Source organism: Macaca mulatta, chromosome 12, assembly GCF_049350105.2.
Source record: "Macaca mulatta isolate MMU2019108-1 chromosome 12, T2T-MMU8v2.0, whole genome shotgun sequence".
NCBI lineage: Eukaryota > Metazoa > Chordata > Mammalia > Primates > Cercopithecidae > Macaca > Macaca mulatta.
In genome coordinates, this window is record NC_133417.1 from 102,421,029 (window position 1) to 102,448,998 (window position 27,970).

Here is a 27,970-nt window from a genome sequence, read left to right on the forward strand (position 1 = left end):
CAAGGCTTCCCTGTGTCCCCAAACCCAGCAGAGGACAAACACTTCGGATTTTTTTTTTTTTTTGGTGCTGGATACGGCACCGGGCTAAGTGAGCTGAAGGAAAGGGGTAATAAAGGGAAGGAGGACAGGGTCCAGGAGTTCAATGTCTGGTACAGTGTGGGGCAGGCACCAGACTGGGTATGGAAAGGCCTCAGATCCCACCGTCATGGCAGAGACTAGACCCTCATCCTTGGTTCGAGACAAATTGAGATGGACTTCCTACATACGAACCACTGGGAGGGCAAAGGTGGAGAAAGGGCACAGGCTGAAAGCAATGAGGTGCTCAAGATAAAGGGCAAGCCCTTGTCAGCCTGGGATATTGTCTCCTACTCCCAACCTTTGAGTCCAATAGAGGAACCAGTTGAAAAGCAGAGCCCAAGACATTTCAGTAAGTCAGTGACAAGACCACAAACTTCTGTCTTGCCCAGTTCCCACTGAGAGTCGTGACAGTATCCGATACACATCCTACCTAGTCTGTGTGGCTCAGTCCCTTCATCACTGATTGCTTCTGAGGGTGGTCGACTCCAGCTGTTTCATTGTCATTCACATGCAGTCAGTGGCTGAAGAAAGGTATACTCTATGTCGACATAGACCTTCCTGCCACAGGGCTTCTCCAACTGGCAGAATTCCACCCAGCCCCCAAGCCCTCCTCATCCCTCATTCCCGGGTGGGCAGAGGTAGATGGCTTGCAGACGGGGAGATGCAAGATGGGGAGACTCCACCAGACCCTAGGAGGAGAATTAATGTTGCCTTTCTAGGGTCGTTTTTATACCTTTCTGGTCATTCAGGATGTTAACTAGGCTCGAGAAGAAGCACCATCTTAATCCAACTACAGTTGCAGGATTTGGGTTACTGTTTTGGTTGTTGTTTTTTGAAAGGGTGGTCTACCCCTCCACACCTGTGGGCGTTTCTCGTTAGGTGGAACGAGAGACTTGAGAAAAGAAATGAGACACAGAGACAAAGTATAGAGAAAGAAAAGGTGGGCCCAGGGGACCGGCGCTCAGCATACAGAGGACCCACGCCGGCACCGGTCTCTGAGTTCCCTTAGTATTTATTGATAATCATCTTTACCATCTTAAAGAAAAGGAAGTGGCAGGATAATAGGATCATCCTAGGGAGAAGGTCAGCAGTAAGACATATGAATAAAGATCTCTGTGACATGAATAAGTTTAAGGAAAAGTGCTGCGCCTTGATACGCATATGTAAATATCTCCATAAACCTTTTTAGTGCATAAAGAGTAGCATTGCGCTAGCAAGTCCCACCTTTCTCAGTTTTCTCCTTTCTCAGTAAACAGAACATACAATACCGAGATGTTCCATTGCCCAGCGACGGGCAGGAGACAGATGTTTCCTCTATCTCAAACTGCCAACAACCGCCAAGAGGCCTTCTTTCCTCTTGCACTAGTCCTCCTTAGCACAGACCCTTCACGGGTGTCAGGCTGGGGGACTGTCAGGTCTTTCCCTTCCCACGAGGCCATATTTCAGACTATCATATGGGGAGAAACCTTGGACAATACCCAGCTTTCCTAGGCAGAGGTTCCTGCGACCTTTGGCAGTGTGCATGTCCCTGGGTACTTGAGATTAAGAGAATGGTGATGACTTTTAACCAGCAAACTGCCTTCAGGCACTTGTTTAACAAAGCACACCCTGCACAGCCCAAAATCCTTTTTTTTTTTTTTTGAGACGGAGTCTCGGAGTCTCGCTCTGTGGCCTAGGCTGGAGTGGGGTGGCCTGATCTCAGCTCACTGCAAGCTCCGCCTCCCGGGTTCATGCCATTCTCCTGCCTCATCCTCCGGAATAGCTGGGACTACAGGCGCCCGCCACCTCACCCAGCTAGTTTTTTGTATTTTTTAGTAGAGACGGGGTTTCACCGTGTTAGCCAGGATGGTCTCGATCTCCTGACCTCGTGATCCGCCCGTCTCGGCCTCCCAAAGTGCTGGGATTATAGGCTTGAGCTACCGCGCCCGGCCCCAAAATCCTTTAAATCTTGAGTCACCACAGCACATGTCTCTTGCAAGGACAAGGTTGGGGGTAGGGTCACAGATTGACAGCATCTCAAATACAGAACAAAATGGAGCCTCTTATGTCTACTTCTTTCTATATAGACACAGTAACAGGCTGATCTTTCTTTCTTTTCCCCACAGTTTTTTTAGAGACAGTCTCACTCTGTTGCCCAGGCTGGAGTGCAGTGGCGCCATCTCGGCTCACTGCAAGGTCCGCCTCCCGGGTTCACGCCATTCTCCTGCCTCAGCCTTCCGAGTAGCTGAGGCTACAGGCGCCCGCCACCACGCCCAGCTAATTTTTTTATTTTTGTTTAGTAGAGATGGGGTTTCACCGCGTTAGCCAGGATGGTCTCAATCTCCTGACCTCGTGATCCGCCCGCCTCGGCCTCCCAAAGTGCTGGGATTACAGGCATGAGCCACCGCACCTGGCCTGGGTTACTGTTAATGTGTAACCTGGTTGGTTGCACAGGTCAGTGTGATGCTGAGCCTTTACCCTTAGGATGAGTCCCTTTTTTGTTTGTTTTTTATAACAAAGCTTTACTTGTTACATCATGAGGTTCTTATGTCCTTTGTGTTTCAGAGATGTAAATGTTTAGAGAATTGATACCTTTCCTGGAAATGAAATACTCTTTTAAGTTGTTAGGTATATAACTCTTGTTATTTATGGTGTATTGACCTGATTTGTCTATTAACATATCTGTATTTCATAAGTAGAGACTATTTACAAGACAAAATGCTGAAAATTACATAGAAAGTTATGTCTATCTCATAAATTTATTAATATTCATGAGTTCATCTCAAAAATTTAGTTCCCTGGAAAGTTCAATATTTCTGGAGAATTTGGATAACCTCCGCCCCCTGGGTTCAAGCGATTCTCCTGCCTCAGCCTCCTGACTAGCTCGGACTACAGGCACACACCACCATGCCCCGCTAATTTTTGTATTTTTAGTGGAGATGGCATTTCACCGTGTTGGCCAGGCTGGTCCCGAACTCCTGACCTCAAGTGATCTGCCCGCCTCAACCTCCCAAAGTGCTAGGATTACAGGCATTAGCTACTTCACCTGGCCATGATGCTTACCAGTTTTATTTCACTCCTTCCTGTTTACACATACAGAAACAAGAATATAATCTGTGCTTTATCAGCAGACATGTATGTCAACACTCCTGCTTATTTTGTTTCTTTTAGAGTTTCGCTCTTGTTGCCTAGGCTGGAGTGCAATGGCCTGATCTCGGCTCACGCAACCTCTGCCTCCCAGGTTCAAGTGATTCTCCTGCCTCAGCCTCCCGAGTAGCTGGGATTACAGGCATACAGCACCATGCCCTGCTAATTTTGTATTTTTAGTAGAGATGGGGGTTTCTCCATGTTGGTCAGGCTGGTCTTGACTGCCAATCTTAGGTGATCTGCCTGCCTTGGCCTCCCAAAGTGCTGGGATTATAGGCATGAGCCACCGTGCCCAGCAACACTGCTTGCTTATTAAAAACATTCACCAGTTTATATTAGAACTTTTTCTATTCTCTATATTCATTTTCCTCTTTTAAGTATCATCATGAACACTTTGCTTTGTTCTAATTCTAAGTAACCATAATGATTTGTTATTGATACTCAAAAGGTACTAATTTTGCCCAGTAAACCCCTTGGACAGGCTCTTCTTTTTTGGGGGGTGGGGAGCCAGAATCTCACTCTGTCACCCAGGCTGGAGTGCAGTGGTGCTATCTCGGCTCACTGCAACCTCAGTCCCCCCAGGTTCAAGCAATTCTCTTACCTCAGCCTCCTGTATAGCTGAGACTACAGGCGTGAGCCACCACACCCTGCTAATTTTTGTATTTTTAGTAGAGACAGAGTTTTGGCATATTGGTCAGGCTGGTCTCGAACTCTTGACCTCAGGTGATTGCAAAAAGCCGGGCATCGTGGCTCACGTCTGTAATCCCAACACTTTGGGAGGCCAAGGTGGGTGGATCGCTTGAGGTCAGGAGTTTGAGACCAGCCTGGCCAACATGGTGAAACCCCGCCTCTACTAAAAATACAAAAATTAGCTGGGCGTGGTGGCGGGAGCCTGTAGTCCCAGCTATTCTGGAGACTGAAGTAGGAGAATCGCTTGAACTGGGGAGGCAGAGGTTGCAGTGAGCCAAGATCAAGTCAGTGCATTCCAGCCTGGGCAACAGAGACTCTGTTTCAAAACAAAACAAAAAACAAAACAAAACCCAAAGTGAAGTAGAAGTTCCTCTTCAAAGAGACGTTCCTCCCCATCTAATTAAAAAGAAATACCAACTTCTCCTAGAAGCAAAATTTATTCAAAGACCCGTGCTAACATTCTTAAATATCTGCTAGCTGTAATAAAGAAATCAATATACTTCGTGTTCTTAGCTCCCACAATTTAGCCTAAATATTTGCCCTGGCCTGCTTATACTGGTCCAAGCAAGCATTAGGTTATAGCCTGTTCCTTTTCCTTATTTGGAGGTGTTTTTTTTACCTTTCTCAGCGTCCTGCAAGTTACTTCCTCCTTCCTTTGTTCTCCTCTGCCTTTGCCTCTTGAAAAGTTCTAAGTCGCTAGCCAATCGGGACAAATACAGAATGTGAGGTCCAATTCCAGTGAATGGAAACCAGACACAGCAGTAGGGTGGACGTGCCAGGTTATAAATGACCCTGTCTCTTTTGTTCGGTGTACTCTTGTGGCAAAACTGCTGGTGAGTGTACCCTTTCTGCAGAAAGTAAAAATGGCCTTGCTGAGAAAATTAAATCTGTTCAAGTGCTATTTCTTTATGGCACTGGGGAACAAGCATTTCTAACATCCACCAGCCTCAGCCTCCCAAAGTGCTGGGATTACAGGTGTGAGCCATGGCACCCAGCCGTGCTGGCTCTTCTGTCTTTAAAACTGCTCTGCGGCTGGGCAAGGTGGCTCATGCCTGTAATCCCAGCACTTTGGGAGGCCAAGGCCAGTGAATCACTTGAGGTCAGGAATTCGAAACCAGCCTGACCAGTATGGCAAAACTGTCTCTACTAAAAATACAAAAATTAGCCAGACGTGGTGGCATGTAGCTCCCAGCTACTCAGGAGCCTGAGGCAGGAGAATCGCTTGAACCCAGGAGGTGGAGATTGCAATGAGCTGAGATCACCCCACTGCCTGCACTCCAGCCTGGGTGACAGAGTGATACTCTGTTCAAAAAAAAAAAAGGCTCTGGGTGTTTCTGAAAGTATTCTCATTGCCAGGCAGGAACAGGGTGTTCCAGATCCATCCTAATTTTTTTCCTGCCTCAAGGCGTGGACTCAACTGCTACTCAAGGAATCCTGTTTCCTTTTAGTGGAGTATTAAATATCTAGGTGCTGGAGATGTACATAAGAATTGTTGATGGGCAGCCGGAGGCAGTGGTTCACACCTGTAATCCCCGCACTTTCAGAAGCCGAGGTGGGTGGGTCATGAGGTCAGGAGTTCAAGACAACCCTGACCAACATGGTAAAACCCCGTCTCTACTAAAAATATGAAAATTAGCCAGGCATGGTGGTGCACACCTGTAATCCCAGCTAGTTAGGAGGCTGAGGCAGGAGAATTGCTTGAACCTGGGAGGCGGAGGTTGCAGTGAGCCGAGATTACACCACTGCACTCTAGCCTGGTGATAAGGTGAGACTCCATCTCCAAAAAAAAAAAAAAAAAAAAAAAGAATTACTGATGGGCACAAGTGCTACTGTTGCTGCTACTACTATTAGACCATTTTTTGGTGACAAAGTCGAATACTTCATTTAAGGTTACTAAATTCAAACTATTCAGACTATTTTCAGTATGACAAACTACAGTGTGCTTTTCTTACTCCAACATTGATGGTCCACATTTAACTGAAAATCAGACTGGGCCAGGCGTGGTGGCTCATGCCTGTAATCCCAGCATTGGGTGGCTGAGGCAGGCGGATCACTTGAGGTCAGGAATTCAAGACCAGCCTGGCCAATGTGATGAAACCGTGTCTCCACTAAAAATACAAAAATACAATACTCCACTAAAAATACAAATACAAATTAGCCACCAACAGTGGTTGGGTGTCTGTAATCCTGAGGCTGAGGCACGAGAATCGCTTGAAACCAGGAGGTGGATGTTGCAGTGAGCCGAGATCTTGCCATTGCACTCAGACTGGTCTGGGCAACAGAGTGAGACCCTGGGTCAAAAAAAAAAAAAAAATCAAACTGGAGCTGTTTGTAAGAACCAGGAAGATATTCTTAGTCATGTGCGCTCAAACTTGCTTTTCACATTTTGGATTCTCCAAGACCTGAGTTTAGCTGGGGTTACCTCAGTTGCAGCAGAAACCTTCCATTTCCTCAACTCTTTGAAATAGCAAGACTTTATAGCTGTACTCCTTTTCCCTTGGTTATTCCTGTTTTTCAAGCAGAACCAGGTAATTTCCATGGTTAGGGCTTAAATATTGTATCACTGTTCGCTTCCCCCTTTCCTCCCCTTTTTCTTTCAGGCTTATACATTTGTTCTCCCAATAAACTCCTGCAAATTTTGACTTGAAAAGGCCCTCCATTGTTCAAATAAATCCTGCACAGTAAAGCAATTAAATTGTTTGCTTTCAGGCCATCCCACCGGGCTCTATTTTTCCTTCAGGTCAACATCTGATTGGGGCCTGGAGGTATTTTTTGTGGTTTCCCAAGGTACCATGAATGTCATGAGCATGTTTCCTCAGGGGATCTAGTAGTTCCTTTCTAGTCACTGGCATCTTTAACCATCACCAAAGGATGCTTTAAGTAACCATCTCAGTCGTTGCTACTCCTGCTCCTCTAGCATATCTTCAGAATTTCTGCAATCACTTTATAGGTAAATTTACATTTTTCACAATTAGATGCAATTTCTAGTGGATATTTGGGAGGTGGCGGATGGATTAAAGTCCCTTTCATCTCTAACTTGTCATGTATGTGGCTGGTTTGAGTGCACTTATTGACTAAATCTGTTTTCAGTTTTGAAAAACAATATGGCTGGGTATGGGGGCTCACACCTGTAATCCCAGCACTTTGGGAGGCTGAGGCGGGTAGATCACCTGAGGTCAGAAGTTAACCACATCTCTACTAAAAATACAAAAAATTAGCTGGGCATGATGGCAGGCACCTGTACTCCCAGCTACTTGGGAGGCTGAGGCAGGAGAATCGCTTAAACCCGGGAGGCGGAGGATGCAGTGAGCCGAGATTGCACCATTGCACTCCAGCCTTGGCGAGAGCGAGACTCTCGTCTCAAAAAAAAAAAAAAGGAAAAAAAAAAAAAGAAAAACGGCAAAAGGACATAGAACTTAGGAGTTCAGGTGTGTAGTCTAGTTCTGGTTTCACCAGTAAGTGTGACCTTGGGTGCTTTCCTTCTCAAATAAGCTAAGAAAGGAAAAGGGAATTTCCCAGTTCCTCTGGCTGCAGCTTTCAGGTTTCTTGCAACAATAAACTAGACCCTGCTTAGCGTGTTCTTAGGTTGAGAACTTAAGTGTTTAAATAAAAAACTGGTTCAAATTTGGGTCTACCACTTAACAGCTCTGAGACTGTGGAAGTTTTTTTTTTTTCTTCGAGATGACTTTTTTTTTTTCTTTGAGATGGAGTCTCACTGTCACAGACTGGAGCGTAGTGGCACGATCTCTGCTTACTGTAACCTCCGCCCCCTGGGTTCAAGCGATTCTCCTGCCTCAGCCTCCCAAGTACCTGGAATTAGAGGCACCTGCCATATTTTTGTTTTTAGTAGAGATGGGGTTTTACCATCTTAGCGGGCAGACCTGGTGATCTACTTGCCTCCCTAAGTACTGGGATTACAAGCATGAGCCACGGTGCCCGGCGGGCAGTTAGACTTTCAGAGTCTCAGTTTATATAAATGTAGCTCCCAAACGTAACAATGAGGGTTAAAATTACCTATCCTGATGTCTAATGCATAGCAAACACTTGGTTAATTTTTCCCCTCCTGTTAATCTCTAGAGTCTCCTGTCACTCTCCCTGCTCTAATACGAACTAAGTCCAGGTGTTTCTTAGTCTTTACTGGTCTTCTAATAAACCAGTTGGACTCTTAAGATGTAAATTATCTCCCTAGATTTCTTTTACTCGTTTGCTTGCTTGCCACTTTTACAGCCCAAACAACATTCTAGACAAGATTTTTTCAGTTAACATGCCTTTTTTCAATCCCCTCTCATCTGCTGACCAATTCTGCCTTTTAAAAACATTTCTGTGGATACATAGCAGGTGTATTTATTTATGGGGTACAAGAGACGTTCTGATGTAGGCATGCAATGTGAAATAATCATATCATGGAGAAAGGGGTATTAGCCCCTCAAGCATTTGTCCTTTGTTACAATCCAATTACATTATTTTTGAATATACAATTGACTATAGTCATCCCGTTGTGCTATCAAATAGATCTTTTGTACCCCAAACACAATCAAATTACCAAAGCCAAAGGTATTCTAGGTATAGGATTTCAAGTGACTCTTTCACGTGATGATGGACTTTATTTTTCCCCTCTACTTCTGTCCAAGGTAAGGACGGCAGAAATATTTGCCTCAATGCCTTGCTTGCAGCAGCAGCCCAAAGGCCACGCTGAGGTGGAGTTCCTTCCAACCTCCCAGATTTTACAGCTCTCTTGGAGGTCTCTCTCCAAGAGAGCTGTAAAATCCTTGCACAGGGGAAAATAGAAACTGTCTTTCCCCATTATCAATGGAATAATGTAGTTCAGTCTACAACAAAGAGAAACATGAAAATATCATAAGTAGGATGTTTTATACACATGCCAGTCTGCCCCTTCAACTGGCTTTCATTTTTCAGTATCTTCTAATCATGGAAAGGCTAACACAATTATTAACTTTAAACAAATTTTTATTACACAAAGGTTGTCACATAATTGGATATTTCTCTGCTTTGTACACAATTATTCTCACTCTCCACAGAAAGGCTGCTTAACTTCTCATCTGGTGGTGGCAAGCACTAAAATCCTGATTTTAACAGAATAGTAGTAAAAATGCCTCAGTGATTTAAGTTGAAAGCAGTACATTGGTACATGGCTCTTGTACCCATTATCAGGAATGTACAAATGTTTTTTATTCAAAAATACAAAATAAATTATCTGTAGGCATGGACAATAACAGCAGTAAACCATTATATATTTTGTCAACTGAAACCAGTAACTGATGGTTATAGTGATTTTCAGCCAGCCTTTTTCTTCATTTTCTCCAACTGACTTCTCTGAAGTTATTGGTGAGGAACACTGCCTTGGGCTTCCTGTCACAGTTCATTAATAAAGGTAAAGCACTACTAGTCTAGGAGTTAGAACATGCCACCTCCCATACCACCTCCCATTCCACCCATTGCACCCATTCCAGGGTCCTTCTCTTCTTTAGGAATTTCTGTGACGACAACTTCTGCTGTAGTTAACAGAGAGGCCACACCAGCAGCATCCAATAAAGCAGTTCTCACAACCTAGAAAAAAGTTTAATTAAACATTAGTTTTCCCTTAGTAAAATATGAGCAAGACTTACTGAAAATTTCTATCTGGGCATGGTGGCTCACCCCTGTAATCCCAGCACTTTGGGAGGCCGAGGCAGGTAGATGAGGTTAGGAGTTCAACACCAGCCTGGCCAACATGGTAAGACCCCATCTCTACTAAAAATACAAAAATTAGCCAGGCATGGTGGCGCATGCCTATAATTCCAGCTACTCAGGAGGCTGAGGCAGGAGAATCACTTGAACCCAGGAGGTGGAGGTTGCTGTGAGCCGAGATCGTGCCATTGCACTCCAGCCTGGGCAACAAGAACAAAACTCTGTCTCAAAAATGAAACAAAACCCTGTTCTGGGTATCTTGGAAAGTATTCTTACTGGCCAGGCAGGAACAGGGTGTTCCAGATCCATCCTGATTTTTTCCTGCCTCCAGGCATGGACTCAACTGCTACTCAAGGAATCCCCCTTCCTTTTAGTGGAGTATTAAATATCTAGGTTCGGCCGGGCGCGGTGGCTCAAGCCTGTAATCCCAGCACTTTGGGAGGCCGAGGCGGGTGGATCACGAGGTCAGGAGATCGAGACTATCCTGGCTAACATGGTGAAACCCCGTCTCTATTAAAAATACAAAAACTAGCCGGGCGTGGTGGCGGGCGCCTGTAGTCCCAGCTACTTGGGAGGCTGAGGTGGGAGAATGGTGTGAACCCGGGAGGCGGAGCTTGCAGTGAGCCGAGATCATGCCACTGCACTCCAGCCTGGGAGACACAGCGAGACTCCGTCTCAAAAAAAAAAAAAATAAATAAATAAATAAATAAATAAATATCTAGGTTCTGAAGATGTACATGAGAATTGTTGATGGGCACAAGTGCTACTGCTGTTGCTACTGCTATTAGACTGTTTTTCTGGTGACCAAAGATTTGGGATGTGGGGATATTAACAAAATGAACAACAAAAGAATTTTTAGAAAGTGTTCAACTATTTACCTTTGTTGGGTCAATAATTCCTTTTTCTACCATATTCACAAAATCTCCAGCCATAGCATCATAACCAACTTCTGAGGAACTCTGCATAATTTTCTCAACTATCAAAGATCCTTCAACACCTGCATTCTTAGCAATGGTCATTGCTGGAATTTTGAGTGTTCTTTTAATAATTTCTATACCTACAAAGAAATTTCAGCAAAATTTTAATACTTTCATTTGTAAATATTATAACACATTTATAATTTGTGAGGATATTGATGTAGGGAAATCCCAATCCTACTACAGGTCAAATAATTTCCTCTGAAAAAGATGTGATGCATGTTTAGCTCTGACATTAGCACTATTCTACTTCTGTTATTCAGGAAATGGATGTGCTGTTCCATTTAGGGGACTGCAACATTATTATTCTAACAGAAACACTAAAATCAGGCCACAAACTCATTTAAAAGGTAACTTTTTACCAATTTTTTGATCTTCATTAGCTGGAGTCAATGAGTCCAAGGCTGGAATGCATCGAAGCAGGGCACAACCCCCTCCCAAAACAATGCCTTCTTCAACAGCAGCTCTTGTAGCATTAAGTGCATCTGTAACTCTGTCTTTCTTTTCATTCACTTCAACATCACTTGTCCCACCAACCTAAAGATGAAAGAATTCCAGTTAGTATGGCCTCTTCATTCAAGATGCTAATTGCCAAGTCATTTAAAAGCAGTTTACTTAAAAAGCAATCCTGGGGTGGGCATGGTAGCTCACACCTGTAATCCTAGCACTTTGGGAGGCTGAGGTGAGTGCATCACTTGAGGTCAGGAGTTTGAGACCAGCCTGGCCAACATGGTGAAACCCTGTCTCCACGAAAAATACAAAATTAGCCAGGCATGGTGGCAAGCACCTGTAATCCCAGCTACTCGGGAGGCTGAGGCAGGAGGTTTGCTTGAACCCAGGAGGCGGAAGTTGCAGCGAGCCAAGATTGCACCACTGCATCCCAGCCTAGGTGACGGAGGGCTTAAAACAAAACAAGGCCGGGCGCGGTGGCTCAAGCCTGTAATCCCAGCACTTTGGGAGGCCGAGACGGGCGGATCATGAGGTCAGGAGATTGAGACCATCCTGGCTAACACGGTGAAACCCCATCTCTACTAAAAAAAATTACAAAAAAACTAGCCAGGCGTGGTGGCGGGCGCCTGTAGTCCCAGCTACTCAGGAGGCTGAGACAGGAGAATGGCGTAAACCCGGGAGGCGGAGCTTGCAGTGAGCTGAGATCCAGCCACTGCACTCCAGCCTGAGCGACAGAGCAAGACTCTGTCTCAAAAAAAAAAAAAAAAAAAAAAACCCACAAAACAAAACAAAATTCCACTATTAATTCCTCAAATATTTGTTTAGTTCCATGGTACTACTGGGGAATACTACAGAAGGACAATCATTCTTGGACTCAGAACCCAAAAAACTTATTCATAATAATGAATCTTACCTTCAGCACAGCTACTCCATCTGAAAGTTTTGCTAGCCGTTCATTCAGTTTTTCCTTTTCATATTCACTAGTTGTGACATCTAACTGCTCAATGATTTCTTGAATACGTTTTTCAATTTTAACCTTGTCACCTTTTCCTTTTAAGAGCATGGCATCGTCTTTGGTCACAATGACCTCTCCAACTTTTCCTAAGTCATGAGGCTGAACGTCTTCAACATTTATGGTCAACCCCTCTTCTCCAAACACCTACAAAATGAGTTAAACGTCAACCAGCTGTAGGTTACAGTTTCTACCATTATACCAAGTTTATTAATATACCAGGCAAGAGAATCATCTTGAAATATTCTTTGAAATGAGAGACTGTAAGATCATTGTTAGTCCAGAACAAGACTTGAGTATAGTCTTCCATTGCATTTCCAACTTCTCAATTCTCCCAACTCTGGTAATTATTATTAGCCTTACTTGAGAAAAAAACATCCAAGGTCACACTTACTGGTAGAGCCAGGACAAGACCATAGGCCTTGACTCTCAAGTCCTACATCATTTGTAGCACACACTTTTATCTTTCAAAACTGAAAACAGATCCCAGGACTTTGGGAGGCAGAGGCAGGCCTATTGCTTGAGTCCAGGAGTTTGAGAAGCCTAGGCAACATAGTGAGACCCACCATTACTAAAAGTAAAAAAATTAGCTGGGCATGGTACTGCACCTGTAGTCCCAGCTACTTGGGAGGCTGAGACAGGAGGATTGCTTGAACCCGGGAGGCGCAGGTTGCAGTGAGCCAAGATTGTGCCACTGCATTCCAGCCTGGGTGACAGATCAAGACACCCTGTCTCAAAAAAAAAAAAAAAAAAAAAAAAAAAAAAAGGAAACTCCACAGATTTAGTCAATAAGAATAGTCAAGACAGATCAAGACACCCTGTCTCCAAAAAAAAAAAAAAAAAAAAAAAAAGGAAACCCCTTATTCAGTCAGTAAGATTTAGTGAATATAGAATAGTCAATAAAAGCCCATTCTTAGGCCAGACTCGTGGCCTCGTAGCTAATTAAAGGGAATTTAATCCAACCCCTACCTTCCAAAGAGCCAACAGAAACAGATAGCTGTAGTATCTAATTGTGAAAAATGTTAAACTATCTATAAATTTCAGACAAGTATAAACATTCAGCAAACCATTATCGCATTTATTTTACTTACTGCACCACCAGTAGCAATAGCCATATCTTTAAGCTGGTTCTTTCTATTGTCACCAAACCCTGGAGCCTTGACTGCCACAACCTGAAGACCAACCTTTAGCCTGTTAAGAATAGTTGACAGTAAGATTTAAATGAAATAAAAATGCCTCTGTTTAAATTCCCCTCAAGCTCTATTACTACTTAGATTACTTAGGACTCCCTAAGTAATCTGGTTTGGTTTTTGCTTTTTTTTTTTTTTTTTTTTTTGCTTCCTAGCAATTTTTGATCAAATTAAGACAGGAAAGATGTGAGACAGTTAAGGCTATTTTCTATTAATCTATACTTGTTCATATCTGTTTATCTTCTTAATAAACTGTTGGCCTTGCCGGGCGTGGTGGCTCACGAGGTCAGGAGTTTGAGACCAGACTGGCCAAGATGGTGAAACCCCGTCTCTACTAAAAATACAAACATCAGCCAAATGCGGTAGCAGGCACCTGTAATCCCCACTACTCGGGAGGCTGAGCAGCAAAAATCACATCACAATAAGTTATAGGATACAGTGATTAACTATTATGAATGGTAGAAAAATAATTACTAAATACTACATTTGAGGGTCATTTAATAAACATCTACTCCATAGATTGTATTAATGCTGAGTTTTGAATGAGCAATGTTCTGAATTCACTTCTTTTATAAATGTTATACAAAAAGCTGACAGTATTGTTAAGCTCACCTGAAATTTTTGCCAGGTAAATGAATACTTAGAATGTGCAATCAAATGTCCATTTGAGAACAGATTGTGAAACAGAAGGAATGTTCAAACTTCAAGACAGCTGGTCTATTTTATTAAGGACCCAAATAAAAATTAGAGGAATAAGCTATATGCTATGTAAACTGGATATCCCAGTTTTCAACTAGCAGTTAAATGGCCTAATGAAAACTCCGTAGACTTGTTTTTTTCTGGCCTCAAGTCTTTAAGGTGAGATCTCGGCTCACTGCCAAGTTCTGCCTCCCAGGTTTACGCCATTCTCCTGCCTCAGCCTCCCAAGTAGCTGGGACTACAGGTGCCTGCCACCACGCTCAGCTAATTTTTTTTTGTATTTTTACTAGAGATGGGATTTCACCATGTTAGCCAGGATGGTCTCCATCTCCTGGCCTCATGATCCACCTGCCTCAGCCTCCCAAAGTGCTGAGATTACAGGCATGAATCACCGCTCCTGGCCAAGTCTTTTCTTAATCCCTCCAACAAAGCAAATCCAAGCTAAGAAAAACGTTCCAGGGTAAGGCAGCTCATTAGAGCTTTTGCGTCACATCAACACATGTAATGTCTAAAACATACCTCCTAATTTGTGCATTTCTACTATAATGAAATGGAAAGAAAAGTCTTGCTTCTGACATACTTCAATTCTCAGATAAGGAAGAACAAACATTTTAATAATGCCCTTAGAATTAAAAGATCAGCCAAGTGTGCTTGTGCAAGTGTGTAGTCCCAGCTACTTGGGAGGCTGAGGCAGGGGGATTGCTTGACACCAAGAGTTCAAGGCTTCTGTGAGCTATGATCATGCCACAGCAGCCCAGCCTGGGTGACAGAGTCTGTCTCTCAAAACAAATAAAAAACATTCGATGGTGAAATACACTTACATCTCAGTTATTTATTTAGAGACAGAGTCTCACTTTGTTGCCCAGGCTGGAGTGCAGTGGCACAATCTCGGAACACTGCAACTTCTGCCTCCTGGATTCAAGCGATTCTCCTGCCTCAGCCTCTGAGTAGCCGGGATTACAGGCGTGCACCGCCAAGCTCTGCTAATTTTTATATTTTTAGTAGATATGGGGTTTCACTACGTTGACCAGGCTGGTCTCGAACTCCTGATCTCAGGTGATCCACCTGCCTGTGCCTCCCCAAGTGCTGGGATTATAGATGTGAGCCACTGTGCCTGGCCCATTTGAGTTATTTGGAATGTTAGTTGTTTACTTCCCTGTTCTATGCAAAATAATATTCTGAAAATATACATATTTTTAACCAGAAAAACCTTTAAAAAAAAAAAAAAAAAGATTCACACTTGAACCCAGGAGGCTTGAGCCAAGATTGAGCCACTGCACTCCAGCCTGGGAGGCAGACTGAGACTCTGTCGCCAAAAAAAAAAAAAAAAAAAAAAAAATTACAAGCCGGGAGCAGTGGCTCACACCTGTAATTCCCAGCACTTTGGAAGGCTAAGGTGGTCAGGAGTTTGAGACCAGCCTGGTCAATATGGTGAAACCCTGTCTCTACTAAAAATACAAAAATTAGTCAGGTGTGGTGGCACATGCCTGTAGTCCCAGCTGCTCGGGAGGCTGAGGCAGAAGAATTGCTTGAACCCAGGAGATGGAGATTGTAGTGAGCCACGATTATGCCACTACACTCTAGCCTGGGCCATGGAGTGAGACTCCATCTCAAACAAACAAACAAAAAAAATTACAAGATCCAGTCATGTACCTTCAAAACAACTGTAAACACTTGCAAAATATAGAAAGGTACCAATGTGCTAAATCAGTCTGTTCTACGTGACAGCTGGGCAAAATAGTAAAGAATTTGGGGTCCCTTTCAAAAACAGAACCATAAGGATACATAGAGCACATCTGATTTACACAATGACAATTCTAGATACAAACACAACTGGATCAAATGTGGAGGTACACATGATGGAGACTGCGAATAGAAACAGAAATAATTCTGTCTTTGACCCAGAAATATAAATCATCAAATACCACTGCCTATTACCTATTCAAGACGAGTGTACTTAGAGCTTCTCCATCAACGTCTTCAGCGATTATGACCAAAGGCTTACGGTGAGCATTGGCAATTTCAAGAGCAGGTACAATGGACTGGACACTAGAAATTTTCTTTTCACTCAGCAGAACATAGGCATCCTGGAATTCACATTTCTGACCTGTAAAAATAATGAAGATTTCAAAAATATACAAAAAATGACTGCAATGTATTTAAGTGAAAAGCTAAACCAAGGTTCCAATACATTTTAAAATTGATCAGTGAGTTTGTTTTCCTCCTTCATGTCTAATATGCATTAACTTTTGGAATATACACATTTATTTTTTAGAGTATGACACTAACTAATACCTATAGTTTGACACACATTAAGAAAGTATATTTTAAACATTTCAGTAGGCCAAAGCAGGCAGATGACTTGAGGCCAAGCGTTCAAAACCAGCCTGGTCAACATGGCTAAACCCTGTCTCTATTAAAAATACAAAAATTAGCCAGGCATGGTACTTCATACCTGTAATCCCAGCACTTTGGGAGGCCAAGGCAGGTGGATCACCTGAGGTCAGGAGTTAAGAGACCAGCCTGGCCAACTTGGTGAAACCCCATCTCTACTAAAAATACAAAAATCAGGTTGGCATGGTGGCGTGTGCCTGTAATCCCAGCTGCTCGGGAGACTGAGGCAGGAGAATCACTCGAACCCAGGAGGCGGAGGTTGCAGTGAGCAATGCGCCACTGCATCTCGCCACTGCATCTCGCCACTGCACTCCAGCCTGGGCCACAGAAAATGAGACTCTGCCTAAAATAATAAAAAATAATAATAATTACTCAGTTATTGATTTGTTCTTACCTTTTGATGTATTAATAAAGTATGGAGAAATATAGCCTCGATCAAACTTCATGCCTTCGATAATTTCTAATTCATCATTCAGTGTTTTTCCATCCTATGAAATATCAAAGAATTAGGTATATTGATTTCATTGAAAACAAAACATGGAATTACAGGCCAGATTAATAAAAACAGACTCCTCTGGCCATAAGAGATGTAGGGTGGAGTATGAAAAAGCCCAGGACATCCAATTGCACTTCTGCAAAAAATTCCAAGAAGTGCTTATTTGAATAATCATTTAAGTTAAGATGGATTCATTTCATGGAGTAAAGGCGAATTCACATAAAACACAGTAAGTACTTTATTCTATACATGTGCTGAGACTACATATGAAGGAATAAAAAAGCACTGTTTTTAAAACACAGAATTTTTCTATTTGGAAAATTCAGTTTTGATCATCAGATAACTCAAACTATCTTTAAAAATACAAACACACTTGCCTTTACTGTGATGACACCCTTTCTTCCAACCTTTTTCATTGCATCAGAGATGATATTGCCAATTTCTTTGTCTCCATTCGCAGAAATTGTAGCAACCTGAAATAATCAAGTTACTCTTCAATAAAAGGTAAGGGTGGTGTCCTTAGTCAGTTCCCTTACCTTTTCCTAGTAACTTCCAAATTAATACTTCCATTCAGGGGAGAGAAGGGGAATTTACGTTATGGTAGTTTTCATGAAACACTGGTTCTTTGCTCTTTTCTGATTCATTATTTGACTACATTGTTTTGAAGAATATGATATATAAAACTATTCTTGGCCAGGCGCGGTGGCTCAAGCCTGTAATCCCAGCACTTTGGGAGGCCGAGACGGGCGGATCACGAGGTCAGGAGATCGAGACCATCCTGGCTAACACGGTGAAACCCCGTCTCTATTAAAAAAAAAACACAAAAAACTAGCCGGGCGTGGTGGTGGGCGCCTGTAGTCCCAGCTACTCAGGAGGCTGAGGCAGGAGAAGGGCGTAAACCCGGGAGGCGGAGCTTGCAGTGAGCTGAGATCCGGCCACTGCACTCCAGCCTGGGCGACAGAGCGAGACTCCGTCTCAAAAAAAAAAAAAACAAAAAACAAAACTATTCTTGTAACAAAAAGTTTAAAAATGCTGACTTCATTACAAACTGACAAAATTTATGCACCTTTGACAATGGCTAAGAACATTTTCACAACATACAAATCCATTTTACAGCCATGTAGAACTAAAATGACAACCACACGGCCGGGCGCGGTGGCTCAAGCCTGTAATCCCAGCACTTTGGGAGGCCAAGACGGGCGGATCACGAGGTCAGGAGATCGAGACCATCCTGGCTAACACGGTGAAACCCCGTCTCTACTAAAAATACAAAGAATTAGCCGGGTGTGGTGGCGGGCGCCTGTAGTCCCAGCTACTCGGGAGGCTGAGGCAGGAGAATGGCCTAAACCCGGGAGGCGGGGCTTGCAGTGAGCTGAGATCCGGCCACTGTACTCCAGCCTGGGTGACAGATTGAGACTCCGTCTCAAAAAAATAAAAATAAAAAAATAAAAAAATAAAATGACAACCACATGCAGAACTAAATGACAACCATTAGGGTCACTATTCTTTTCAAAGGTTTTAGCAGTAAGAAACAATGATTCTAATATTGATGATTGTGTAGTATTGTTATTCTGACATTGGTGTGATCAAGGAAAAAAAAATTACACATGCCATTAAATTTTTTTAAAAACACATATAACATGTTAAGTCCTTACCTGTGCAATTTCTTCAGGGGTGGTCACAGGTTTAGACTGCTTTTTAAGTTCAGCAATTACAGCATCAACAGCTAACATCACACCTAGTTCAACAATATGTCATTACAATGTTTATTTCTCTCATGGCTTCTAAGTCAAGTAGAAATCTTGAGATTCGTTACAAATATTTTAATGCCTTAAATTTATTTTTATTATTTTTTTTGAGACAGGGCCTTGTTCTGTCGCCCAGGCTGGAGTGCAGTAGCACAGATCACGGCTCACTGAAGCCCTGACACCCTGGGCTCAAGGGAGCAGCTGAGACCACAGGCTCAAGCCACCGTGCTCAGCTCGTTTTATTTTTGTAGACAAAGTCTCGCTATGTTGCCAAAGCTGGTCTTGAACTCCTGGGCTCAAGTGATCCTCCCACCTCAGCTTCCCATGTAGCTGGGATTACAGGCATGTACCTATGCTTGGTCTTTAGTGCCTTAATATTAAATTTACACACAGCTTCTGAGACAGTGCTTCTTAATAACACAGAGTTGCATGGCATGTACTTAAACAGTAACTTTAGGTTCACACAGTAAATAAAATCTCACAATGCCAAAATTTTGAAAATAGGACTAAGGCCGGGCGCGGTGGCTCAAGCCTGTAATACCAGCACTTTGGGAGGCCGAGACGGGCGGATCACGAGGTCAGGAGATCGAGACCATCCTGGCTGACACGGTGAAACCCTGTCTCTACTAAAAAATACAAAAAACTAGCCGGGCGAGGTGGCGGGCGCCTGTAGTCCCAGCTCCTCGGGAGGCTGAGGCAGGAGAATGGCGTGAACCCGGGAGGCGGAGCTTGCAGTGAGCTGAGATCCGGCCACTGCACTCCAGCCTGGGTGGCAGAGCGAGACTCCGTCTCAAAAAAAAAAAAAAAAAAAAAAAAAAAATGCTTTTAGTGAAGTGTAGTCACTTGGTCCATAAACATTGAAATATATGAGGTAATGATACATTAGTATGCCAATTCTGACAAAAAATTATCAATAGCTCCCCCACCTTCACTCACAAGAGGGTTCCTGGTTTCAACCCTAACATACGCTGGATATACACAGCAATTCTGCTGATAGGAAAACCAAGTCTTAGCACACAGCTAATAAATGACAAAGATGGGACTAGAATTTAAGTCTACACTGCCATGAAGTTCATGCTGAGGAGCAAATCTGTTAATTAAGTTGCACTCCAGTTACAAGCACTAACAAAACACAAACCAATAACACGGTGTGTGCTATTAAGAAAAAATAAACTAATGGGCCGGGCGCGGTGGCTCATGCCTGTAATCCCAGCACTTTGGGAGGCCGAGGCAGGCAGATCACGAGGTCAGGAGATCGAGACCATCCTGGCTAACACGGTGAAACCTCATCTCTACTAAAAAATAAAGAAAATTAGCTGGGCATGGTGGTGGGCACCTGTAGTCCCAGCTACTCGGGAGGCTGAGGCAGGAGGTTCACTTGGGAGGTGTGAACCTGGGAGGCGGAGCTTGCAGTAAGCGTAGATCACGCCACAGTACTCCAGCCTGGGGGACAGAGCGAGACTGTCTCAAAAAAATAAAAAAAAATAAACTGAGGAAAACATTACTTTCTGCCGGGCGCGGTGGCTCAAGCCTGTAATCCCAGCACTTTGGGAGGCCGAGACGGGCGGATCACGAGGTCAGGAGATCGAGACCATCCTGGCTAACACCGTGAAACCCCGTCTCTACTAAAAAATACAAAAAACTAGCCGGGCGAGGTGGCGGGCGCCTGTAGTCCCAGCTACTCTGGAGGCTGAGGCCGGAGAATGGCGTGAACCCAGGAGGCGGAGCTTGCAGTGAGCTGAGATCGGCCACTGCACTCCAGCCTGGGCTACAGAGCGAGACTCCGTCTCAAAAAAAAAAAAAACAAAAAAAACAAAAAAAAAAACATTACTTTCTGACATTCTGAATGATCCAGTGTATTCAATCTTACTTTCTACAAAACTAAACTAAAAATTAGCCAGGAATGGTGGTGAGTGCCTGTAGTAGTCCCAGCTACTTGGAGGCTGAAGCAGGAGGATTGCTTGAGTCCAGGAGTTCCAGTGCAGTCCAGCCTAGGCTACAGAGCAAGACCCTGTCTCTAAAAACAAAAGAAACCAACTAAGTAAAACATCAAAATTACCTAACAGTACCTACCCACCATACAGCCAGGCATTCAATCACTACTTGCTAAAGAAAAACCCAGTTTAAGATTTCTCCAGGCCAAGAGGAATGAGAGAAGGATCAATTTCCTAAAGTAACAGACACTCTCCTTAGCTCCAAGGAATCAATGCCTTAAAGCACACTGAAGTTTAGAACACTGTAGTGACAATAGACATTCCTACCTCTCCTGATTTCCACGGGATTAGCACCTTTGCTAATCTTCTCGAAGCCTTCCTTGGCTATAGAGCGTGCCAGTACAGTAGCAGTGGTAGTGCCATCCCCAGCCTCTTCATTTGTGTTATTGGCAACATCTTGAACAAGTTTAGCTCCAATGTTTTTATATTTATCCTTTAAGTCAATTGACTTTGCAACAGTCACACCATCTTTTGTTACTTTGGGACTTCCCCAGCTCTGCTCAATAATCACTGTTCTTCCCTACAAGAAAAAAAATGTAACAGGATCACACATACCCTAAGGATTACTTATATTTTAAAAAATGAGCAGTCTTCATAATAAAGCAACTACTTCAAAGTCTCCACATAAGTTGTGTCATTTTTATCAGTCTTGCAGCATGAATCTCAAGGGCAAGTTTATCGACATTCTTTGTCTACAGACAGAATGACCTGTTTCTCTGCCAAGAGCATAATTTTGAACTAAGTAATTTAGAAGATTAAAATACTAGGGACTAAAATTTGTCATCTTATAAAATGAACAAGAACACAAGACAAAGAATAAAACAATCTTCCTATCACTTATACCTAAGTTTTAGTTAGTGCCTGTTATCCTTTAAAGCAATGTGACTTGTTTTAAAATTCGTTTAAAATATTAACCATCAAGGCAAGTAGTGTGCTCTTCCAAGTTCACTCAACATACAACTTCAACCATGGCACAGTTATTGGCCATCCTTTGGATTTGAACTAAAGCTGCTACTTTCTATTCGTGAGGTGTGCAAATGTTGTGTTTTATGCAGTTGTTTGGATCACTTGATATCTGAACTGTCTTCAAACTGAAATGAAGTACCACTTGACCGCACACCACCTTCAAAGCCCCCCTCAAAATATTACCCCTATTAAATGAGACTTATTTTAAATATGCTTCGGAACAAGAGAACAGCAGAAAACCGATAGGTAAAACTAGCATCTTGAGGTGGAGGAGAGAATGGGAAGCTACTGTATAATGAGTACAAAATTACAATTTTCCCATATAAAAAGTTTTGGAGATGGATGGTGGTGGTGACTGCACAACATAAATGTAATTAATGTCCCCATGTCCCCAAAGTGCACACTTAATGGTAATTTTATGTTGTGTACATTTTACAATAAACCAAAAAAAAAAAAAAATTTAGCACCTACAAGCACATACCTGAGGGATTATGGAAGATAAGTTAAACTCTTCTCTCTACACTTGGCATGAACTACTCAGAAAGGATCCAAATTTTAACTTAGGCAAGCAAAATTCTACCTCGAGTTTAAGAATCCATCTTGAGCTATGTTACTACCCGATTACATCACACATTGAACAAACTAGTTTCGAAAATCTGGCTGAAGCAGTTTAAGCTTTAAGATCATGTCTAAGAAAAAAAAAGTTAACCAATACTTCAGAATTCTTACATGTAAACTGAGTTCTCAAAAATGGATACGAAAGTACTGTTCAACAGTTCAGTGCGACTATTTGTGAGCAAAATGCTATTAATACTACCATAATTATAATAAAATAAATTTACTGATACCTTTGGCCCCATTGTAACGGCCACAGCATCGGCTAAAAGGTCCACACCTTGAAGCATTAAGGCTCGGGCATCCGCACCAAATTTTACATCTTTGGCATAAGCCCGAGTGAGATGAGGAGCCAGTACTCTGGACACCGGTCTCATCTGGCGAAAGACTGTGGGTAACCGAAGCATTTCTGGGGATGGAAGCAAATAGATAATCAGTACTACCACCTATGCTGCGCTGCAGCACAAACATGCGAACCTGTGCAACAGAGCAAGCAACGTGAGATGGTGAGCCTGGCTGACCTCTGCCAGCCACTACACCTGAATGACGGAAGGCGCCGCAGCTTCGGAACATCAGCCACTACCGCAAGCTAAAGAGCCGCCCCGGCGCCTGACCTATAGCACTAGCACAAAGCACATGCAGCTCCTTCCCCACGGCCACCTATCCCTGCCGCCAAAAACGAGTTAATCTTTCACCGCGAAAACGGCCTTGTGGGCAGACCCACTCCAACTGTGGCCCCTGAGAAACCAAGTCAGCCGGAGAGAGGCAAGTTACAAATCCCAGTGACCAGGGAAGCTGAAAGTATTCCTGGCGGTGCAAAAAGCAGCTCAGCAAAGTATCTCCATGGATCCACCCAAGGCTACTGTATCAGAGCAGCCAGCAAGGCCGCGATGCTGGGGGCGGCGGCCCGGCCCACTCGGCGCGGGCCCACGTGTCCTTCTTTCCGAACGCCCCTAGCAAGGTCAAGAGTGAAGGCGCGGTATCCCAGCTAGCTGCGGGGGAAAAAAGCGGTTCCCTCGCGTACAACACCCTCCCCGGTTCCCCGAAGTCGACCAGGCGCGGGTTGCACCAGCGGGCCTAAGTGGCTACAATCCCCCAAATTCAATCCCCGTGAGTTGTCCCTCCTGCGCCCAGCCGAGGTCCAGGATCCGCGTCGCACGTGATGGAACCCGCATGGACCCGGGAGGCCTGGACCCGTGGGCCTGGGCCTGCGGTGCGGTGCAGAACTCCAGGTTGTCGTCGCCCGCATCCTCCAGCAGGACCGCAGAGGAGGAAGGCCCACTTGGGGGTCGCAGGCGCCGGGGAAGGCGGCGTGGGAAGGCCGCATACCTGCGGGGCGGCGGCGGGGCGTGCGCGCGGCGAGACAAGTCGTCGGCGGCGAGTGAGGGACAGAGTGCAGGGCGCACACGGCAATGAGCCCGTGTCCCCTCCCTCCGCCTCTCCCCCCGCCCCGGGGCACCACGTGTGCAGGCAGCTCCCACCCCCTTCCCGTCAGCCGGGCCCCTGCAATCTGCACACCCTGCGCGCGAGCCCCGCCCCTCCCTACCCGCGCAGGGTGTGCTAGCGCGCTCAGCCCTCTCCCGCCGGCTTAGGCTAGTTCCCGGGCCGTGCTCAGTTCCAGAACTTTCCGGAAAGTGCCGCGCTCCCTACGGGTCAAGGGTAAAATCGCGTCATTTCCGGGAGGGGACGAAGGGGTAGTTCTTTCACCTCGGCTGGGCGCCTAGAAAAGCCTAGAAACAGCTCCTCTTTTCTTCCGCCTCCGAGTCTTCGCGTCAGCGGCCTGCGCAGGGCCCTTGGGGCGAATCGCGGCGCGCGTCGGGGCGACCGCCCTTTCTCGCGGGGAGGGGCGAGGGGGCTAGCGGCGGGGGTTGGGGCGAGCGCGCCTGCGCGCTGGGCGGTTTTTTCACGTGTCGCCAGGGCTGCGCCGCGAGTCTCTCCTTGCGGCGCTACACTAGAGCAGAGTACGAGTCTGAGGCGGAGGGAGTCATGGTGAGTCCCGCGTGGCACCGAAGCCCGCAAGCCCGGGCCTGTCTGAGGCGTACGGGGATCACTGACGCCCCTCTTTTGTTGGGCTAGGCGGGAGGGATTGGTGGCCACTCAGTGACCAGCGCCCGCCGGCACCTTGGAGCGGCAAGGCCTGCCCGACCCTTTTCTTCTCCGGGGGCTCTTTGCACGCGCGTGTGCTGCGGGTGTGTAAGGCAGGTGGCGGGAACCCGGATGCAAGCGCAGCGTCCCACCTGCTCTGCAGGGCCTTTGTGGATGTGTAATATCTTGGGTAAAAAGCATGGTGCCAGGCAGGGAGATTGACCCAGCGTTTCTTGAAAATTTCTGAAAAACCCTGAAGAAGGAAAACATTTGACCTTGGAATAAACTAAGGTTGACCTTAAAGCTGGTCTGGTTGCTCACCAGAGGAGCGACAACGACCCTTAACAGATGTAAGGAATCGGGAATTAAACTTGGAATATTGGTTAGTACATTCAAATGCGTTTCCTTAACGAATAAGCTGAGGTTTGGTGTTAACTTTCGAAGCCAAAACGTGTTGAGATGTATACAACACGGTGGCGTTGCCTGTTGATAATATGATTACATTTAGTTTTTGTTTCAAAACATTTCTCTTCCTACAGGCAGGACAAGCGTTTAGAAAGTTTCTTCCACTCTTTGACCGAGTATTGGTTGAAAGGAGTGCTGCTGAAACTGTAACCAAAGGAGGCATTATGCTTCCAGAAAAATCTCAAGGAAAAGTATTGCAAGCAACAGTAGTCGCTGTTGGATCGGGTTCTAAAGGAAAGGTAAATGGGGGCTGCGGTGGAACTATTTTTTCTATAGTGTGCAGTGGAGGGAAAAGGAGTAATTCTGGAGTATTAAAAGTCTCCTATTAGGTAGAATTTATGTCATGTCCAAGATAATTAACTGCTTTGGTTCTAATCTGTTTCTTAAAGGGAAATGACTAATATAAAGTTGCTTATTTTATATGACCAATGCTATGATGTTTATTTTATGTGATAGTTTCGAGTATTAAAAATTGTCTTCAATACGCCGGGCGCTGTGGCTCACGCCTGTAATCCCAACACTTTGGGAGGCCGAAGTGGGCGGATCACAAGGTCAGGAGTTCAAGACCAGCCTGACCAACATGGTGAAACCCTGTCTCTACTAAAGATAGAAAAATTAGCCGGGTGTGCTGGCATCCGCCTGTAATCCCAGCTACTGGGGAGGCTGAGGCAGGAGAATCATTTGAACCCTGGAGGCGGAGGTTGCAGGGAGCCGAGATCCCGCCACTGCATTCCAGCCTGTGCGACAGGGCAAGACTCCGTCTCAAAAAGAAAAAAGCCTTCAATAGCAATTTGGTAGCCTAGTATGATCAGTGTTTGCCTTACATTCTAAATTTTTAATAAGACAAAAGATGCTATGCATGGTGACTCACACCTATAATCCTTGCATTTTGGGAGGCCAAAGCAAGAGGATCATTTGAGCTCAGGAGTTCGAAACCAGTCTGGGCAACATAGTGAGACCTAGTATCTAAATAAATAAATAAAGACAAAAGATGTGCTTCAAGGTAAAATGAGGGGGCATTTAAGAATTGAGAGGAATCTTGGACTATTCGTTTAACCCCTAACACATTGACATTGCCCTAATCTTAACCAGTTGGGGCCTTAGTTGGTGTACCTATCCGAGGAACAGGTTGGTTAGTCTTGTCCAACCTGCAGCCCAGGACAGCTTTGAATGCCACCTAACACAAATCCCTAAACTTTCTTAAAACATTTCTTTTGCAAGTTTTTTTAAGCTCATTAGTTACTGTTAATGTTAGTGTACTTTATGTGTGGCCCAACACAATTCTTCCACTGTGGCCCAGGGAAGCCAAAGGATTGGACACCTCTGTTTTAGATGTTCCTCAGTTAACTATTTAGGCCTTAGGCTTCTAAAGATGTCAGCCAAAATACACAGTAAATGCCTAAATGCCGTTGGGGCCAAATAATGTTAGCTGCATTGTTCCAGTTGCTTCTGAGGAGGAAAGCTGTATTGAGGAGCTGTCATGGAGTTAGGAAGGAATAGGAAGACTTTGGGGAGTGGACACTTAGCTGCAGTCCCTTTCCCCAAATCTGTACTTTGGAGGGAACAAAACAATATTACATTTTTGTATGTTGAAGGAAAAGATGACCATTTGTATATGGCATTTTCTGGGTGCTGGCTACCGTTGCAGGTTTATTTCATATAGTTGATAAGTTACGTTAATATTTAACAGTTACAAAGTTAGCTTTAGTTAAGTAAAGTTAGCTTTTCCAGAATATTTTCTTGAACTTTTATATTGGAGTCAGGTTTTAGTTTAAGCCACTGTGTATTATTTCAAAAGTGTGACTACAGTGGTATTTTTGAGTGAAGATCTGCAATTCTAGTATGAATCGTATCACTTAGCCACCAAGTGTATTTTTAATATTATTGAATTTGAGTGAGTGTGTTTCATTAGTTGTAGTGATTTAAAAGTTAACTGTTTATGTTGGGTGAACTAGATATGTTTGCTAATAAACATCCTTCCTTTTTTAAGGGTGGAGAGATTCAACCGGTTAGCGTGAAAGTTGGAGATAAAGTTCTTCTGCCAGAGTATGGAGGCACCAAAGTAGTTCTAGATGACAAGGTGTGTAAACTTAACAATTCTAAAAAGAAGTCAAATATTTGCGATTAGGTGTCTTAACTAACGGTTTATTCACTTGCAGGATTATTTCCTATTTAGAGATGGTGACATTCTTGGAAAGTACCTAGACTGAAATAAATCACTATTGAAATGGCATCAACATGAAGCTGCCCATTCCACTGAAGTTCTGAAATCTTTCATCATGTAAATAATTTCCATAGTTCTCTTTTATAATAAACTAATGACATCCAGTGTCTCCAAAATTATTTCCTTGTGCTGATATAAACATTTCCAAATAAAAATATGTAAATGAGTGGTTAGTCTTTAGTTATTTTAAGATGGTTTTAGGGTTTTCTAGCTTATGCTGTTTTCTGTTTTTCAAGTAACCTGCAGAGAATTTTGGGAAACAAGATTTTCTAGGTAGGTGCATTTTCATACTGAATTTAGCTTTATTAATACATGATTGATACTGATACCAAGCCATGGATTTACTTTTTTTTTCCCCCCCCTGAAATGGAGTCTCACTCTGTCACCCAGGCTGGAGTGCAGTGGTTCGATCTTGGCTCACTGCAATCTCCACCTCCTGGGTTCAAGTGATTCTCCTCCCTCAGCCTCCCAAGTACCTGGGATTACAGGCACGTGCCACCATGCCCAGCTAATTTTTGTATTTTTGGTAGAGACAGGTTTTGCCATGTTGCCCAGGCTGGTCCCGGACTCCCAAAGTGCTGGGAATTTTTTTTTTTTTTTTTTTTTGAGACGGAGTCAGGCTCCGTTGCCCAGGCTGGAGCGCAGTGGCTGGATCTCAGCTCACTGCAAGCTCCGCCTCCCAGGTTCACGCCATTCTCCTGCCTCAGCCTCCCGAGTAGCTGAGACTACAGGCGCCCGCCACCTCGCCCGGCTAGTTTTTTGTATTTTTTAGTAGAGACGGGGTTTCACTGTGTCAGCCAGGATGGTCTCGATCTCCTGACCTCGTGATCCCCCCCGTCTTGGCCTCCCAAAGTGCTGGGATTACAAGCTTGAGCCACCACTGCAACATTTAGATTCCAAATACAACAAGCTAATGAGTTACAGGTCTTAAGGTGTTCCATAATTTGTGTATACAGGTTTTCATTCCTAACTCCAATTTATGTAAATACAAAGTATTTTTTGCATGGTTTAACATACTGAATTCCCAGGTACACAAGTACCATGTAAATTGAGGGAATAATTATACTTTCCTT

General features: G+C 44.2%; 2 protein-coding genes across 4 annotated transcripts; one reads left to right on the forward strand and one right to left on the reverse strand.

Moving 5' to 3' along the window:
* Positions 1–8,844: 8,844 nt before the first annotated feature.
* HSPD1 (heat shock protein family D (Hsp60) member 1) lies at positions 8,845–24,042 on the reverse strand. 3 transcript variants are annotated; one of them, XM_015131734.2, is made up of 12 exons: positions 23,831–24,042; positions 22,357–22,532; positions 20,810–21,062; positions 18,456–18,538; positions 17,178–17,273; positions 16,699–16,792; positions 15,849–16,017; positions 13,113–13,212; positions 11,923–12,168; positions 10,922–11,096; positions 10,461–10,639; positions 8,845–9,462 (listed from the first exon to the last, which is right to left on the reverse strand). In XM_015131734.2, the coding sequence occupies exons 2-12, from the start codon at positions 22,528–22,530 to the stop codon at positions 9,310–9,312; spliced, it is 1,722 nt and encodes a 573-aa protein (XP_014987220.1). In that variant the 5' UTR covers positions 22,531–22,532; positions 23,831–24,042; the 3' UTR covers positions 8,845–9,309.
* Positions 24,043–24,102: 60 nt separating this feature from the next.
* On the forward strand, positions 24,103–27,063 carry HSPE1 (heat shock protein family E (Hsp10) member 1). The gene is given in 4 exon segments (NM_001195788.1): positions 24,103–24,112; positions 24,748–24,912; positions 26,664–26,753; positions 26,833–27,063. Coding segments are annotated over 4 exon segments (309 nt in total). The 5' UTR covers positions 24,103–24,109; the 3' UTR covers positions 26,884–27,063.
* The last annotated feature ends 907 nt before the right edge of the window (positions 27,064–27,970 follow it).